The sequence below is a fragment of the Mus caroli genome, unplaced genomic scaffold, assembly GCF_978045245.1.
Source record: "Mus caroli unplaced genomic scaffold, Mus_caroli_1 scaffold_4, whole genome shotgun sequence".
Lineage (NCBI taxonomy): Eukaryota > Metazoa > Chordata > Mammalia > Rodentia > Muridae > Mus > Mus caroli.
In genome coordinates, this window is record NW_028227259.1 from 114,190,858 (window position 1) to 114,206,824 (window position 15,967).

Here is a 15,967-nt window from a genome sequence, read left to right on the forward strand (position 1 = left end):
CTCCCTCCCCATAGCGACTTCTCTGACCTCCTTGGGACTAGTGAGTCCACTAGAAAGCTGCCCTCAATAAACCTGCAAATACTCCAATTAGACTTGGGTTGAGTCCTTCATGCTAGGCTTAGTTAAACTGCAGCTAGTTGATCACCACTAGGTATGAGAACCCTGGGAGAAAAACAAGAAATGGATGACAGACCCTGTGGTGCAATATTGTTAGCCAGCACACCTTCCTCAGTGGGAAGGTGAACACACATTCACATGCAGAGCTGTATTAGTAAAGGTTCTCAGACGAACAGATCTGATAGGATGAATCTATATATGTACAAAGTGGATTTATGCCGGGCGTGGTGGCACACACCTTTAGTCCCAGCACTCAGGAGGCAGAGGCAGGTGGATCTCTGAGTTGGAGGCCAGCTTGGTCTACAGAGTGAGTTCCAGGGAAGCCAGGGTTATACAGAGAAACCCTGTCTCAAAACAAAACAAAACAAAACAAACAAACAAAAAACTGCAATGAGAACTTTGCCAGTCTCTGTCACCAATCACTTGCTTTTACTACTCAGAGCACATTCCAAGAAGTTGTAAAACCAAAGGTCATAAAAAGGGAACTAACAATTTATTATAGGTGCTAAGAGAGAGGATAAAATATTGACTGGGTTTATCTATACCAAACATTACTAATAACTTAGTTATGGTTTTAAACCTTCATTGAACCTGTGGAGCTGAGACAGGTGATGGATGTCTAGCCAGATAATTGCTCCTATTGGATGTGCATGTAAACATTCTCTGTTGTAAACTTCTATTTCAATTTATGATTTAAATTATGCATAAACTTGTGATGAACTTTTTAGCATGCGATCGTGTGTTCTGAAAGATGTCTAAGTGCTGAGGACAAGGAAACATAACCGACCTGAGGAGAACCTTTTAGACAGAACGCTTTTTTTTTTTTTTTAAACAGACAAAGGCTTGTTTTATTTTAATGACTGATCCAAGTGAGGCCACAGCCAGGCCACTATGTACAGACATGAAGCGAGGGAAGCTTTATTTCTTGGTCTCCTCCTCCTTGGACAGAGTCTTGATGATCTCTTCCTTCTTGGCCTGGAGGCGCTCCTCCCGGCGTTTTCGTGCTTCCTTGGTCTTAGACCTGCGAGCCTCAGCCTGGCCCGCCAGGAGCTTCTTGCGGACCTTGTCCACCTTCAGCTTGTGGATGTGCTCCATGAGGATGCGCTTGTTTTTGAACACGTTCCCCTTGACCTTCAGGTACAGGCTGTGATTCGTACGGCGGTCAATCTTCTTAGATTCCCGGTATCTCCTGAGAAGCCGCGCAGGATCCTCATCCTTCTCATCCAGGTCACGTTCTCAGGCATCCGAGCATTGGCAGTGCCCTTCCTCTTCCCTATGCCCATATGCCTGCCCTTCCGTCGGGCCAGGGTGTTTTTCAGGCAGCGAGCCCTGGAACGGACAGTCACAGGCTTCTGGATGATCAGCCCATCTTTGACCAGCTTCCTGATCTGCTGACGGGAGCTGGCATTGGCGATTTCATAGTTCTCATTGGGGTCCAACCAGACCTACTTTTTCCCACAGCGGAGGACACTGGAAGCAAGCCTCTTCTGTAGCCTGAACATATTCATGGCTGCAGACGGCAGCTGCGAAAAGAAAAAAGTGACAGAAAGTTTCTTCAGTCAGACCTGAACAGAACTTTTTAGAACAGAACTGAGGATAATTTTTTAGTCAGGACAGGAGAAAACTTTTATTTTTTTGACAGAACTGAACTCAAGAAGAACTTAGAAGAAAAGGCATAGCATAGGGGAAAAAGGCATTGAGAGTAAGAGTATTGTGACATCAGAGCAGGAGGAGAGAGCAAGATTAGGAGGATGCAGAGTGGAATAACTTAGAAACTGTAAGGTAACAAAAAAAAAAAAAAAAAAAAAAAAAAAAAAACCCTAAGAGAGCAATGCGCAGAATGCAGAGGGAGAGAGGAAAAAAGAAGATGTCGCAGAGAGCAGAAGGAGCAGGCAGGCTTCTCCTTATCAGGGTTTGTCTGTGTAGTCCTGGCTGTCCTGGAACTCACTCTGTAGACCAGGCTGGCCTGCCTCTGCCTCCCAAGTTCTGGGATTAAAGTCGTGCGCCACCACTGCCTGGCAGGTCTTTTCTTAATAACAAGGCAGGCTTAGTCTTACTAAAGGAACAAAGCTTTCTTCTTACAAACTTGGGTTTAGTTCATTTACCCATAAAAGGGTAGAAGCTCCGCCTCTCTCAGCAGCATCAGCAGCTCCTTCAAGCCTCCTATGCCATTCTCAGGAATAGCATCAGCAGCTCCTTCAAGCCTCCTATGCCACCCACTGAGGCAACTTCACTTTTCAAGGAACTTCAGCCCTGGTCCTGGCTCAAGACAAAAGGACCCACCTCTACATTCTGGGCCAGATGTTTGTGCTTAATGCAAGACACAGTACAGCTTTTGCTTTACTGAGAGCTGGGCATGGAGGCCCAAAACAATATATCTCATTAATGGCCTTGGTTTTTGTCTAGCCTTCACTGCCGTTATCCAGGCTCCAGGCTGTGAGACCAGGAAGGTTTTACAGGACCACTTCCAGAGAACCCAACCCATGGCATTCCATAGGTGGGCAGCACCTGAAGTTCCCCAACAAGGTGGGGGCACGACTAGAGGCGGTTGTCCCCATTGACCAGAGTCCTTCTTGGGGACCTTCATTCCCGATTGGAATGGAGATGCTCCTGGGAAAGGTGGAAGTCTTCAAATGGCTGCTGGTATCTGGCTTCAAAGGACCCTTCCTAGGCTGGACATGGAACAACTGACTAACCCAAACCCTAACCTTCCTGAAAGCACAGGAGGACAGCTGAGAGTACAGGACACCTGCTGGGTACACAGGACACCTGCTGAGGGTACAGGACACCTTCTGGGGCACAGGAGACCTGTAGAGGGCACAGGACACCTACAGACTTCACAGGAGTCCTGCACTGGACCTGCTAGGTCAGAGAATACCTACTGAGGGGACTAGACACCTACTAAGGCCCAGGGGACCTGCACTGGGCTCGGGGATACCTGCTGAGGGCACAGTACAAGTGGGTCTCAGGTGTAACTGCCTGCAGCCACACTAACTGGATTCCTGAGTGGGAGGCCTGAGCTGTATGGAGAAAAATAATGGGGGCCAAGACATGTTTCTGTTCAAGGCCCCCAAGTTTACTAAGAGTCTGTGCTTATAAAGTGGGGAGGCCCATCCCCTGCAGATCTATTCTAGATGCACATTGCCAGCCTGTGCCATCTGCTGCACAGAACTGGTTTGGCAAGTAGGTGTAAATTATTGGATTGTTCTAAGTCTCCGGAATATCTCTGGGGGTCTTTCAGCAGGTAGCAGTGTCTTGGAGAAGAGCAGCAGCAGGTGACAGAACAATACAGCCTCTAAATCGGAAGGCTCCACCCCAAGTGAACTCATACTCAGTGGCAGCGAGGTCTGAATCAGCCTGCTTCAAGGCTGGGGGAGGCTACACTCAGGAAGCACTCAGGGTTTCCCTTGTAACATACAGGGGACTGCTTCCCTGGTTTACCATCAGCAGAGCTCTTAAATCCTGCACAGGCCTTGGCAGGTGAAGGGGGGAGGGACTGAAAAAGGAGGGAGGGAGGGAGGGAGGGAGGGGTGCTGGAGGCAGTGACCTCCAGCCCTAGACCTCTAGTGGGGGATCCTGCAGAGCCCAGGGGTGCCGGTGGCTGGAAGACCTGGGGGGAGGGGGCTAAACAGAAAAGTTTGTGAACCTCTGTGGCATGGGGGGAGCTCCTAGGCAATTCCTGGAAGCCCCAGGCTCAGGTCCCCCCTGCGCCCCAGTCCACACCTGCCTCTGGGCCCATCCTTCCCCAGCCTGTGTCCCTCCCCAGGCTTGAATTCCTGAAAGAGGAGGAGGAGGTGGAGGAGGAGGAGAAACAGCCTTGCTGGGCCAGGGAAACAAAAGTTTGCCATCCTGTGGCTTTAAAACCACAGCTGGTTAGGATGAAAAGAGTAGATGCCTGGCAGTTTGGCCCTGGAGCCAGGGCAGACAAATGCAGGGCCTGTAAGGGCTTGACCCTGGAAGAGAAGACCCATCACAGAGCCTTGGGGAACAGCAGCTCCTTGAGGTAGGTTAGAAGAGAGGTTGAACCCTTATTAAAAGTAGATTTCAAAAAAGGTTATGCCTACACACGCAGGACTTAACTGCGCTGGCAGTGGAGTCTGATCTGGTGTCTGGTAAGAGAGGGGAAGGGACAAGGGAGGGAGGGAGTCCTCGGGACACGGTGCCTCAGTTTCCCCTCGCCCCAGCTGCCTCGGTGGCCCCCTCCCTTCCAGCTGCCTCAGTTTTCCCCTCTGTATCTCAGATGCTAGCCTGCCGGGCCTGCCAGGTTAAGGCTGAAGAATGAGCCAGTCAGAGTTGATTCCCACCCCACCCCTAACCCCTGATGCAGGGACTAGAGCCGAGCAGGGTAGGAAGAGTGGGTGAAGTCTGCCGCTCAGTGCATAAGAACGTGTTGACCGTCCCAGAGCACACAGTAGGCACCGAAGGTATGCATGCATGTGTCCTGACTATGCGTGACATCACAGCGGCCACGCCCCTGCAGGGGACAGAGTCTTTTGGGGGAGGGAGCTCGGGCACAGACTCGCTAGTGGGACAGCGTGGACTTTAGTGCTCCCCCTCCTCCGTCTCACGTGAACACCCGCGGGGGGCCGGGACCGCAGGTCAGTGACTGAACAGGGTCACAGGTGGGAGGCGGGGGGGGGGGCGGAATATAGGTCCGAGGGCCACACTGGGTTGGGGAAGGAAGACCTGATCCCAGAGTCACGGGGGTGGGAGGGGGGGGGGAGAGTTGGGATCACGGGGTGGGAACGTGGGTCGCACGGTGGGGCGGAGAGTGTGGGTCCAGGGGTCACCCAGGGGTAGGAATGCGGATCCAGGGGACACACGGGGAGGAGAGTATGGGTCACGGGGTGGGAGCGAGGGTCCTGGGGTCACACGGGTTGGGGGGGTGGAGCATGGGTCCAGGAGTCACCCGGGGATGGGAATGCGAGTCCAGGGGACACACGGCGGGGGAGAGTGTGGGTCACGGGGTAGAACGTGGGTCCAGGGGTCACCCAGGGTTGGAATGCGGGTCCCCCAGGCACAAGGGGTGGGGAGTGCGGGTCCCTAGCACAGCTCAGCAGGCCCACAGTCACAGGCCTCCTGCCTCAGTTTCCCCACTAGCTCCATCTTGTTCAGTCCTGCCATGTCCACCCATGGCCCTGCCCCGCCCCTTCACGGAGCCTTGCCCCCCCCCACTCATTGCGCCCTGTGCTCTTCCTTCCCCCCCCCACCCGCCGCAGCTGCAGCCCCCATGGGAGACCAGGCAGACTGGATGTCGCAGCTGTGCCCTCAGCTGTGGGATGTCCCCCTGCACCACCTGTCCATCCCAGGTGAGTACGGGGCCAACCTCACGTTCTCCGGATGCGGGGGGCCAGGCTGAGATGGGGTTTCCGTGTGGAAGCTGTCAATCATTGTCAGTGGCTCTGGCTGGCTGACTTGCTGGAGGAACGCGCCACTGACTGGGGGTGGGGGGTGAGGGGAGGGTGGAGGGGGGGGCTGGGGAGTGACAGGGGCTGGACACAGAGGCCTTAAGCCCCGCCCCTTCCAACCTGTCAGTAACAGGGGACCCTGACTGCTTGGGGCTCCGCGGGGCGACAGGGGCCGGATATGACCGGTGACTTGCGTGTCCCCAGGGAGCCACGACACGATGACATACTGCCTGAACCGTAAGTCTCGGATCTCCCGTGCAAGTTCGTGGCTACTGCACCTGTTGGGCCGGGTCGTGCCATTCATCACCGGACCCGTGGTGATGAAATGGTCGGTCACACAGGTGAGGGCGTGGGAGCGTGGTGGGGGACGAACCCGGGGGCGGAGTTAGGGGGTCTTGGTGACGTAGCCCTGGGGGCCAGGTGAGGCCTGCGGACGGGGAAGGTGTGGGGGGGAGGGAGGTCAGGGACCAGGTGGGCGGGATTAGAGGTTCCCGGAAACATTGTGGGGCCAGGTTAGGGCCCTGGTGATGTAGCTCCGGAGGAGGGGCTAGGGATCCTGGTGACCCCTACTCCCGTGCATGGACCCGCCCCGGGTGTCCATCCTCATCCTGCAGACCCTGGACGTGACGCAGCAGCTGGATGCGGGTGTGCGGTACCTGGACCTGCGGATCGCGCATGCGCCAGAGGGCTCTACACGGAACCTGTGCTTTGTGCACATGATGTACACAAAGGCGCTGGTGGAGGTGTGGGCACCGGGGAGGGAAGGCGGATAGGAAGAGGAGGAAAAGGAATGGGAGGGGGGTTGAGAAACGGGAGCAGAGAGGAAGGGTGGGAGGGGAGGGGGAATGGAAAGGGGCAGGATCGAGGGTCTGAGTGGACACAGGCCCCACCAGGCTCACTTAGTTGTCACGTGACCTGGCCCATGACCAGGCCTGTGATGTGACCCTCGAGCCGTGACATAACCGTGACGCAGCCCGCCCCGCCCCCAGGACACCTTCACTGAGATAGCTGAGTGGCTGCAATCACACCCCCGCGAGGTGGTCATCTTGGCCTGCAGGAACTTCCAGGGGATGACATGTGAGCTGCATGACTACCTCGTGGGCTGCATCGTGAACATTTTTGGAGACATGCTGTGTCCCAGTGGGGTGAGGAAGCATGGTCTCTATCGCATGGGGTGAGGAGGGTCAGGGATGAGTGTGTTCTTGTCTGGCAGGGTGAGGAGGGGAGTAACCCTCACTCCATGCCCCTCCCCACCCAGGAAGTCCCCACACTGAGGCAGCTGTGGGCACGAGAGCAGCAGGTTATCGTGTCCTACGAGGATGAGGCCACAGTCAGTCGCTACGATCAGCTGTGGCCCGCGATCCCATACTGGTGGGGGAATGCAGTGAAGACTGATGTGCTGCTGCGGTTCCTGGAGACCATGAAGGGCCAAGGCCGCCCAGGTAACATCACTGGGGAGGCAGGATAATGGTGATATCTCAGGGATGGGGTGACATCACTCTGAAATGGGCACTTCAGTGGTGACATCATGGGTGTCAGGTACAATAGTGATGTCATGAGGGATAGGAATGGTCGTGACGCTGGGCATGGTGGCGCACGCCTTTAGGGAGGCAGAGGCAGGCGGATTTCTGAGTTCGAGGCCAGCCTGGTCTACAAAGTGAGTGCCAGGACAGCCAGGGCTACAGAGAAACCCTGTCTCGAAAAACCAAAAAAAGAAAAAAAAAAAAAAAAAGTTATGGTCATGACATTACAGGGATGGCGGTGACACACAGGACACGGGTCAATATGACGTCATGTGAGGCAGTGGTGGTGGCATGGGGGATGTAGGACAGGGCTATGACAACACTTGGCAGTGCAGTGATGACATAACATGGGATGAGGCGAGCATCCGTCAGGGGGAATGAAGGCAGACATCTATGTGACATCATCCCAACAATCACTATGGACTGGGCAGGAGGATGAAAGCATGGATGTAGATGGTGTCTCTGGGGATTGGGAGGCCACCCTGTCAGTTGCACTAGATGTGGCATCATCCTGACACCAAAACTACCTTCCCTGGTGACATCATCAGTCACATGGGGAGGGAGACTAGGGTGTCTCTGGTGTTTTTGTAGTTACAGGGCTGTGTTGGTGTGGGCTTCCCTGTGACATCACCCCATCAGTCACATAACATGGCATCACCCCCCTCAGATGGTCTGTTCGTTGCTGGCATCAACATCACTGAGAACCTGTGCTACATCCTCCTGCACCCAGTGGACTCCCTGGAGGAGATGACACGCCGCAGCCTCCCCCTCATGACTGAGTGGGTGTGTGCACAGCAGCCAGGGCAGAGCCCTCACTGCACCAACATCATCGCAGGCGACTTCGTGGATGCAGATGGCTTCGTGAGTAAGGTCATCAGCCTGAACCGCAAACTGCTGTCTCCCTAACTGCCACACCCCCAAGACGGGGGTCACCACTTCGGAGAACTTCGTGCAGCCTAGAGACCTTCAGACCCAGCAGGCCAGGGACCCAGAACGTTCTGCTGTCATGATGCTGTTGCAGAACACACGGTGGCCACGTATGTGTCACTTCTGTTCGTATCACCAGGTGCTCAGGCCTCCATTGATGAACGGATTTTGAACTAACGCACATATGCGGATGTTTTTGTGGTCTCTGGCAGCCCAGGCTAGACCCAGGCCTTGGAAACAGTCTCTGCTCCCAAGGGAAGCTCCAACCCCAGCCACTGAGCACAAGCACCTTTTCCCTTGTAACAGGGACTCTTCCCAGTCACCTATACAAAGCCAGGCCGGTGAGGGGGACACAGGACATATCCTGCTTTAATAAGTTACTGTCAGTCAATGTGGGAGGGCAGAAGGGGCGTCAATGGGGAACAGTTTCCTGAACCGGCCATAGGCAGCCTGGGTGATGACGACGGTCACGTGGGCTGCATCACCCTCCGGCAGCTCCTGCACCTGCTGCACCACCGCCTCCTTATAGAGCCAGCTGCAGGGACACGCAAAGATCACCACCAGGCATGCTGGGAGGTGTCAGGGCATGCTGAGAGATGGTACAGGCACGGGTGGGCACCCCCACACGGCTCACCCAAGTTGGGGTCCCCCAAGGCGCACATGCATTGTGAGGACCTGCCTGCCTGTGGCACGCAGCACTGACGCCTCCAGAGCGGCCTTCAGCTCGTCTAGCCCGCGCCCTGAGATTGCAGACACGGCCAGGGCTCCAGAGCATGGTGGAGTGTACCTGCAGGGGTGGGGGACTTAGGGGATCACATGTGGGGTTGGCCAGGAGGGCGGTGTGGGCCACCACCCTGCCCATCGCACCACACTCACCCCGGTACCAGGTCCACCTTGCTGTGAACCTCCAACGCTGACTCCAGCAGTGCAGGAGGCAGATGCAGGCCCCGCAGTGTGGACAGGACCGTGGCCTTCTGCAGCTCTGCATCAGGGTGGCTCACATCAGTCACATGCACCAGGACGTCCTGTATGGGGCGTGGTTGGGGATAGGAGCAAGATCAGGCATCAAGAAGGAGTGCGGTCTAGGGGTGTGGCCAGAGGACAGAAGTGGTCTGCAGACAGAAACTGCCGGGGTATCATGTCATACCCAGGCCTACAAGGAGAGTGACCTGACACTCACAGAGGACCGCACAGAGGACAGGCTCCAACCATCGGGTCCGGGACACCCACCGAGTAAGCCACGTCCTCCAGCGTGGCAGAGAACGCATGGATCAGGCTGTGCGGCAGCTGGGACAGGAAGCCAATAGTGTCCACGTACAAGATGCGCAGGCGCGAGGGCAGCAACCCCGCGTGTACGGTGACATCAAGAGTTGCGAACGGCTGGTCCCGCGGCTGCAAAGCAGACTCACCCGTCAGAGCCTGGATGAGTGTGGTCTTCCCTGGGAGGGAGCAGGTGAGAACGTGGCACTGTCAGCCCCAGCACTTGCCATGCCTACACTGGTGCACCCCGGCCTCCCATGTGGGCCCCTCCCTCCTCACCACAGTTGGTGTATCCCACCACTGACACCACAGGGAACTCGCGCCGCACCCGCTCCTTCCGCATCAGCCTCCGCTTATCCCGCAGCCTCTCAAGGACACGACGGAGCCGCAGCTCCCGGTCCCTGAGTGCGCGGGCACGCAGCTCCGTGGGTGACTCCCCTGGGAGGACAAGAGACTCGGTATGGGGGCGGGGGAAGGTGAACTGTGGCCCTGTGCAGAACTTCAGGGTCTTCTGTGGGGCATGAACATCACATTCTTGGGGGAATCCCGCCTGACCTTGCCCCAGACAGGAAACGCATGAGCAGATTCTCCCATGGGGGAATCACACCAGTCGTTCACAGAAAGACATACAGGGTCAGCCTGCCTGTCACACATCCACGAAGCAGTTGGCTCTGAGCAGATTCTTGTGTAGGTCAATGTATAGCATCCCCAGCCTTGAGCAGGCTGACTCAGACCTGTTATTCTGACACTGTGAATGAGACCACCTAGGGTGGAGTCTTCCGGACCTAGATAGGTCGATTCTGTCACCTGTGCTGCTCTTCTCCAAGATGCTAATAACCCGAGAGGCTGAACCTGTCTTCCTGAGATATTCCTGGGATAGCTGACAATCTGTTGAATTAGCGACCTAATGCTAGCAGCTCTAGCAGACTAAGTGCTAACAACTTGGCAACAAAGCATCAAGAAGTCTGGGTGGCAGGGAAATGGGCTTTCCCCCTTTATAAGCACAGACTCTTAGTAAACACTGGGCCATGATCAGAAATTTGTCTTGGTCTCGTTTCTTCTCTCGTTTCCTCCCTTACAGCTCCAACCTCCCACTCAGGAACCCAGTTTGTGTGGCTGCGCCGGCTACACAATGAACTCCGGGATCAGGAGAGGTCATGAAGTGAGCAGGAGGGGGCCATGTAAGGGTCAGGGGTCATGTGAACTCTCCATACCTTGCAGTCACTCCTGCTGTGATCCCAGGGCTCAGTCATTACATTAGACCCCAGTCACAGCCCCGCGTCACAGGCCAGTGTTCCCCTCCATGTCCCCCTTCTCCCCAAAACCCCTCAACACACCTCTGGCCCTTACCTGACCCCATGATGTACCGGGAGCCCCAGCCTTGCTGGTATTGCTGCCCAGGGTCGCTATTCACAGAGGACCTGGAGGGAGACAGGTGGGTAGGGCATGAGGGGAGGACACAGGGAGCACATGTAGGGAGGACATGCGGGGAGTACCCAAGGACATGTGAAGAGAATATGTAGGGAGCACTACATGCTGCAGCACCCACAGACTCCCTGAGAGGGCAGGTGGTAAAAACACGAGGGAAGGACATGCGGGGAACATCACCCACGAACCTGAGGAGCGGGATCTCTGCCAGCGCCAGCTGCATCCGGGCCTCCCTCGTGCGTGCGTTACAGCGGAAGATATGCAGGACTAGGGTGAATCTGTCGAACACACGCAAGGCCCAAGCAGTCTCCAGCTCCTTCTGAGGAGATGGGGGCCACGCGGGGATCAGTCAGGGATCACATGGTGTCATGGGTCATGTGAGGATCAGGGGGGGGACACACGGGAACCTTGGTCGGTGGCGCCATCTTCTCCACGTTCAGGAACACGGACGTGATGTCCTGGCATCCCTTGATCTTTTCTGGAGCACAGGGAGTGACCCGTCATGGGGTTAGGAGGAGGACAGGAGGCAGTCTGTCCCATCCTACACCAGCACAGGTAGAGGCGCACGCTCAGCGGCCAAAGGTGAGGTTCCGCTCACCTGTCACGTCCTGAAAGTTGCCCTTGCCGAACACCAGCCTGCTGCCAGGCGCTGCGCTGGGCACCACCAGGGTACGCGCGACCGACCATCCTGGAAGTGCGCGCACCAGCGCGGCCGCTTCTGCCACCTGCCACTCCGCTGCGAGGACACAAGGGTCCATCCAGTCAAGGGCCGGGCGGGAAGACCTCGGACCACGGCGGTGGACAGGGTTAGCTCTGAGATGAAACCGCGCCCGCGCGGGGTCCGCATCCTCCGCCCACACCACGTCCCCACCCTGCAGCTCACATCACAACCATAAGAAACTCGCCAGGCCCTGATCCAAAGCTCTACCAGGGAAAGGCAGAACGTCAAGGACACGCCCCCAGCGCCGGATGTTTTTCCCCCAGACTCCGCCTACAAATTTAGAATAGTCCCGCCCCAACGCCCCACCCCGAGCACGCGCAGCCTCACCCATAGGGCAGGCCCAGGTACCATCACACGCTCAGTCAGATCACGCCCCCAGCACACAAGCTCGCCAGACTCCGACTCCACCAGGAGAGTAGCCATGAACCCAGCCCATCCCAGACTATCCACACTCCCTACCCTACGCCCGATGTCAATCACAGTGCCCTGCCCCCAGTCCTCCTCCCTCGGCTTCTCCTTCCTTTCTCGTGACTCCGCCCCTTCCAGACCTAGGCGTCACCGCCACCCCAATTCCCCTTGGCCTCCCGGTAGCACTAGTAAGTTTCAGCCTTCAGGTCCTCGCCCCTTCCGGCTTCCCTGCTCGATCCCCACTCTCGCCCTACCCAATACCTGTGCTTCGAGGCTTTTTTCCGGCCGGACGTCTGACTTCAGGATGCAGGAGACAAACGCGCTGTGCATCCAAGGGCAGGAGGGGTGGGGCGCGGAGCAGCTCATCCTCCTCTTCCTCTTCGTCCTCACGCGGGTCCTCCCCGCCCCCACCACGCAAGGGACCGCCCCCCGCCCACGCGCTCCCCCAGACCCGGCTCCCGGCGTGGACAGTGCGGACGGGGCTTGGCAGGGTCACCGCGGGGCTCAGAACGCGTTGTATGCGGCGCACACGCGGGAGACAGAACCCCGGGAGCACGGCGGCGCGCAGAAACAGCATGGCGCGTGCGCGCGCAGCGAAAGACTGCGGGGGCGGGGGAGGGAGAGCAGGGAGGGACGGGAAGAACAACAGGGCGCATGTGCGTGCCGCGAAGGGTGGCTCTGGGAGGATCGAAAGCAGACAGCGTACCCGCAGCGAAAAACTTGGATAAGGGCGGGGTGAGGGAGAAAGGACAGCAAGGCGCATGCGACGAGGAGCGGGGCAGAAAGGACAATGCGTCTCCCTCAGTGGCTGCTTCTGAGGTTGGCTCCTGATTGACAGGAGGCGGAGTCCAATTTTGTGAATGGCAGGATCATCTCAACTTCCTCAACGAAGGGATGTGGCCTCGGGGAGAGGGCGTGGTCTTGACGAGAGTCACGCTGCTCCTTTATCCACTGTCACCTGTGTTATCGCCTGGACACCGGGGTCAATACACCTATCACACACCCGGGGTCATTCCCCTACAGCCGTGACGAACCCCCACGTGCGTCTCCTGAGCACTAGACATCCGAGGTGGGCCAGGAAAGGAGCCCGAGTGACCAGTTCTGTGACGTCACCCCTGGGCTCCTGCACTGGCGAGTGGAAGACACGGATCCGATACGCTCTGCACAACGGGCCCAGGAGTGGGTGAAGGGCAGGTCTCTTCACTTCGACCTCACCCTCGAACCCCTGACTGTGCGCTGCCAACTGTGTTTCACACACTAGAGCCTGATAGTACGCAGCCCACTCTTACCCACCAACACTTGACTGCGTGTGTGATGCCCCATCTCTAGGGGCCACAAGATCACGTGACCCTGCTTCGGCGCCCGGCCTGTTATCGCTCAGCCCCGCCCACACACCCAGACCCTGTCACTGCTCGGTCCAGCCCTCTCACCCACAGCCAGCCCCTTCACCTCCTGCCTGTCATTACTCAGCTCTGCCCCCACGCCCGGTGCTATAAGCCCCAATCTTGGGGCAAGAGATACTGAGCTAAAACTGATTTTATCCTAACGTTTACTTTTAGGTGTCATGAAACCACTGTTCTTGCTCTGTTCCTTCTTACATATAATCGCGGACGACGGTAAATTACAAAATCGACGGATGAAGCTTCCGAGGAAATGTTTTTCTGTATTCTTGAGCCATTAAAATGGTTCACTTGGTCAAGGTGCCTCCCACCAAGACTCAAAATTTGCGTTCAAACGTGGGGACCTACATTTTTGAGGGAGAAGGCCAACTCTTGTAGTTTGTTTCTGACCTCCACAGGCATATTTTCCCGGGCACACATACCTCCCCTGATAGATAAGAAAATCTAATTGAATAAAATATCACCATTCTGTTTTCTAGACTTTAAAAAAGAACAAAGAAGGCGTTTTGTGATTTAGCAAATATCATTGATTTTGTTGCACATAATGTTGTAATGCAGCTATTAATATAACATTATACTTCTCACTCAGTTAGTTGTTTTGCATTTTCCAGTAGCTATGTACAGACAAAGCTAAAATACAATTTCACATCATCTTAAATTAAAGGACCCCATACTTCTACTAGGTTTTTGGCAAAATTTTTCTTTGCATTTATCCAAGTGGCTCTCCCTTGGTATGAGAAGTGGAAAGCTAGTCTTCACAATTTTACAGTCACACTGTTCTGATTATTTCATGATTTACACATACCTGGATTCAACCCATGAATCAGATTCTTCTCACACCCAAAATTGTTAGAGTTCATCTAATACTGAGGAAGGGCATGTCAATCTTGCAAGTTTCAGGGAATACAAGAATGTGTAAATTTTGCTCAGCTACCGAGTCTTAGAATTCACCGTCTTCCACGTGGAAAGGAAATTTTCAGTCTGAGGAAATTACAATAACCTAGCAAGATAAGTGAATGACAAAGGTTCCACTGGGTTTTCTTTGTCTATAATCTTCGTCTCACTGTGTATCAGTGGCAGAGTGCTTTGAGATGGTACACTGGGCAAGAGCTGTCTTACTTCCTCCATGCCCACTTTGGATGGGTTTGCCATTGGTTCTCCAAAGAATTTGGAGGTTGTTTCATAGAATTCAGTTCCTCAAATTCTAGGTTGTCTCCATTTCTGTATCCTCACTGAAAAGCATAGAGATTAATTTATATTTTTTTCTTTGCTGGCAGTAGCACAGGAGATAAGACATCTCATTTCGTTTTATATTTCAGAGTTAAGAGACACTTTTGATTCCCATCTGAGGCTATTTGTACCAGTGTTATTCAGCAGTGTGGTTTTGTTTCATCGCCCTTATTGGGACACATGTCTATCTTTAGAGAAGGTGCCACGGTATGGGGGTCCCTGGAATGAGGGTCCTTGAAGCTAGGTGGGTAAGGATTTGGCGGTGACAAACAGAAACAAACACAGAGGCAGTTTAAATCTGAGTGTATTCTGCAGCTCTAAGCAGGGGGGTTTATACATTAAAAAACCAAACATTACATTTCTTAGAAAATATAGCCAATAAAACAATTACAGACACCAACAAAAATCATTTGGCACAGTAAAGCACAAAAATCATCCAAGCATTACAACTCTGAAACTATGTATTCAGTGAATCACAAACAGAACAGGTAACACCATTATAAATCATCAAAATATAACAATCCTAAAAGGATGTATTCAGTGGGGGCTGTCGTCCAAGGCATGTGGCATATTTCGAGAAGCAGGTTAATAAATCTTTAATGGTCAGTGCTCTTAACCACTGAACTAACTTTTCAGCTCCATGGTCAATTATTATTTAACATCTGGTGCCTGAATTTTCATAATCTTCAATGTATAAATTTAAATCATTTTAATTCTTTCTAATTAAGGCTTTTTTTTTTTACCATATACCAAAATCCACTTCTGATGACACACATGTAGCCATATGAAATTTTATTATTGGGAAAGGTTTTTTGTTTTTTTTTGGTTTTTTTTTGTTTTTTTTGGTTTTTTTTTTTTTTGGTTTTTTTCGAGACAGGGTTTCTCTGTATAGTCCTGGCTGTCCTGGAACTCACTTTGTAGACCAGGCTGGCCTCGAACTCAGAAATCCGCCTGCCTCTGCCTCCCGAGTGCTGGGATTAAAGGCGTGCGCCACCACGCCCGGCTTGGGAAAGGTTTTATCGTAATAGTTTTGTAAATGATTTAGAAAGTAAAGCGTTGGTTTCCCTGGGTCATGTTAGTGGCCCCATGACTAGGGATTGCGTCCAACAGCCTGGTAGGAGGTTGGGGCAAGAAGAGGTGGCAGAAGGATGGAGTGCGGGAAGGGGTGGGGGAAGGTGGCGGTGCCATCACTGATGGTGCTCCCTGTCAGGGAGAGTAAGGCACGCAGATTAAGCGGATTAGATGGTGGAACATCGGAACACAGAACATTCTGGCCTGTAAGAACAGGTGTCAATGCCAGGTAAATGAAGGACTAGTGGGATTCCCCAGACAAGTCTTGTGGGACAGGAAGGGGTTGCTTTGTAGGTTTGTAAACCAGTGAGTCCAGGACGGCATGTATGTGTGCTCTTTTTGTTGGTGAAGACAGTAGTGATCATTCATTTGGGTGCCATAAGGACCCTGTCTTCCTGAGAAACAGCAGAAATGATGAAGTCTTTCACCTTTTGGATTCTAGGAGAGGTTCACTGTCAAGACTTATCATCTAAG

General features: G+C 54.2%; 2 protein-coding genes and 1 pseudogene across 8 annotated transcripts; 1 reads left to right on the plus strand and 2 right to left on the minus strand.

Annotated features, from left to right (window-relative positions):
• Positions 1-965: 965 nt before the first annotated feature.
• LOC110294420 (large ribosomal subunit protein eL19-like) lies at positions 966-5,553 on the minus strand (annotated as a pseudogene). Its single transcript, XR_015046971.1, has 2 exons — positions 5,449-5,553; positions 966-1,640 (listed from the first exon to the last, which is right to left on the minus strand). The product of XR_015046971.1 is annotated as a large ribosomal subunit protein eL19-like (transcript).
• Plcxd1 (phosphatidylinositol specific phospholipase C X domain containing 1) lies at positions 4,484-10,274 on the plus strand. Of its 5 annotated transcripts, none has more exons than XM_085837006.1 (7): positions 4,484-4,541; positions 5,337-5,426; positions 5,730-5,866; positions 6,140-6,268; positions 6,515-6,670; positions 6,784-6,967; positions 7,640-7,822. In XM_085837006.1, the coding sequence occupies exons 2-7, from the start codon at positions 5,348-5,350 to the stop codon at positions 7,693-7,695; spliced, it is 741 nt and encodes a 246-aa protein (XP_085693132.1). In that variant the 5' UTR covers positions 4,484-4,541; positions 5,337-5,347; the 3' UTR covers positions 7,696-7,822. The 5 variants fall into 5 exon arrangements, with proteins under 5 accessions (XP_085693132.1, XP_085693134.1, XP_085693131.1 ...); XM_085837008.1 differs by having other exon boundaries at positions 4,494-4,541; positions 5,730-5,762; positions 6,140-6,270; positions 7,716-10,274; XM_085837005.1 differs by having other exon boundaries at positions 4,495-4,541; positions 5,730-5,762; positions 6,140-6,246; positions 7,716-10,274.
• On the minus strand, positions 8,318-12,661 carry Gtpbp6 (GTP binding protein 6). Of its 2 annotated transcripts, none has more exons than XM_021162647.3 (10): positions 12,054-12,661; positions 11,262-11,399; positions 11,071-11,141; positions 10,852-10,982; positions 10,586-10,656; positions 9,515-9,673; positions 9,206-9,414; positions 8,852-9,000; positions 8,651-8,762; positions 8,318-8,510 (listed from the first exon to the last, which is right to left on the minus strand). In XM_021162647.3, exons 1-10 carry the CDS (start codon positions 12,553-12,555, stop codon positions 8,499-8,501), a joined length of 1,554 nt encoding a protein of 517 aa, XP_021018306.1. In that variant the 5' UTR covers positions 12,556-12,661; the 3' UTR covers positions 8,318-8,498. The 2 variants fall into 2 exon arrangements, with proteins under 2 accessions (XP_021018306.1, XP_021018305.1); XM_021162646.3 differs by having other exon boundaries at positions 8,610-8,762; positions 12,054-12,651.
• Between the last annotated feature and the right edge of the window lie 3,306 nt (positions 12,662-15,967).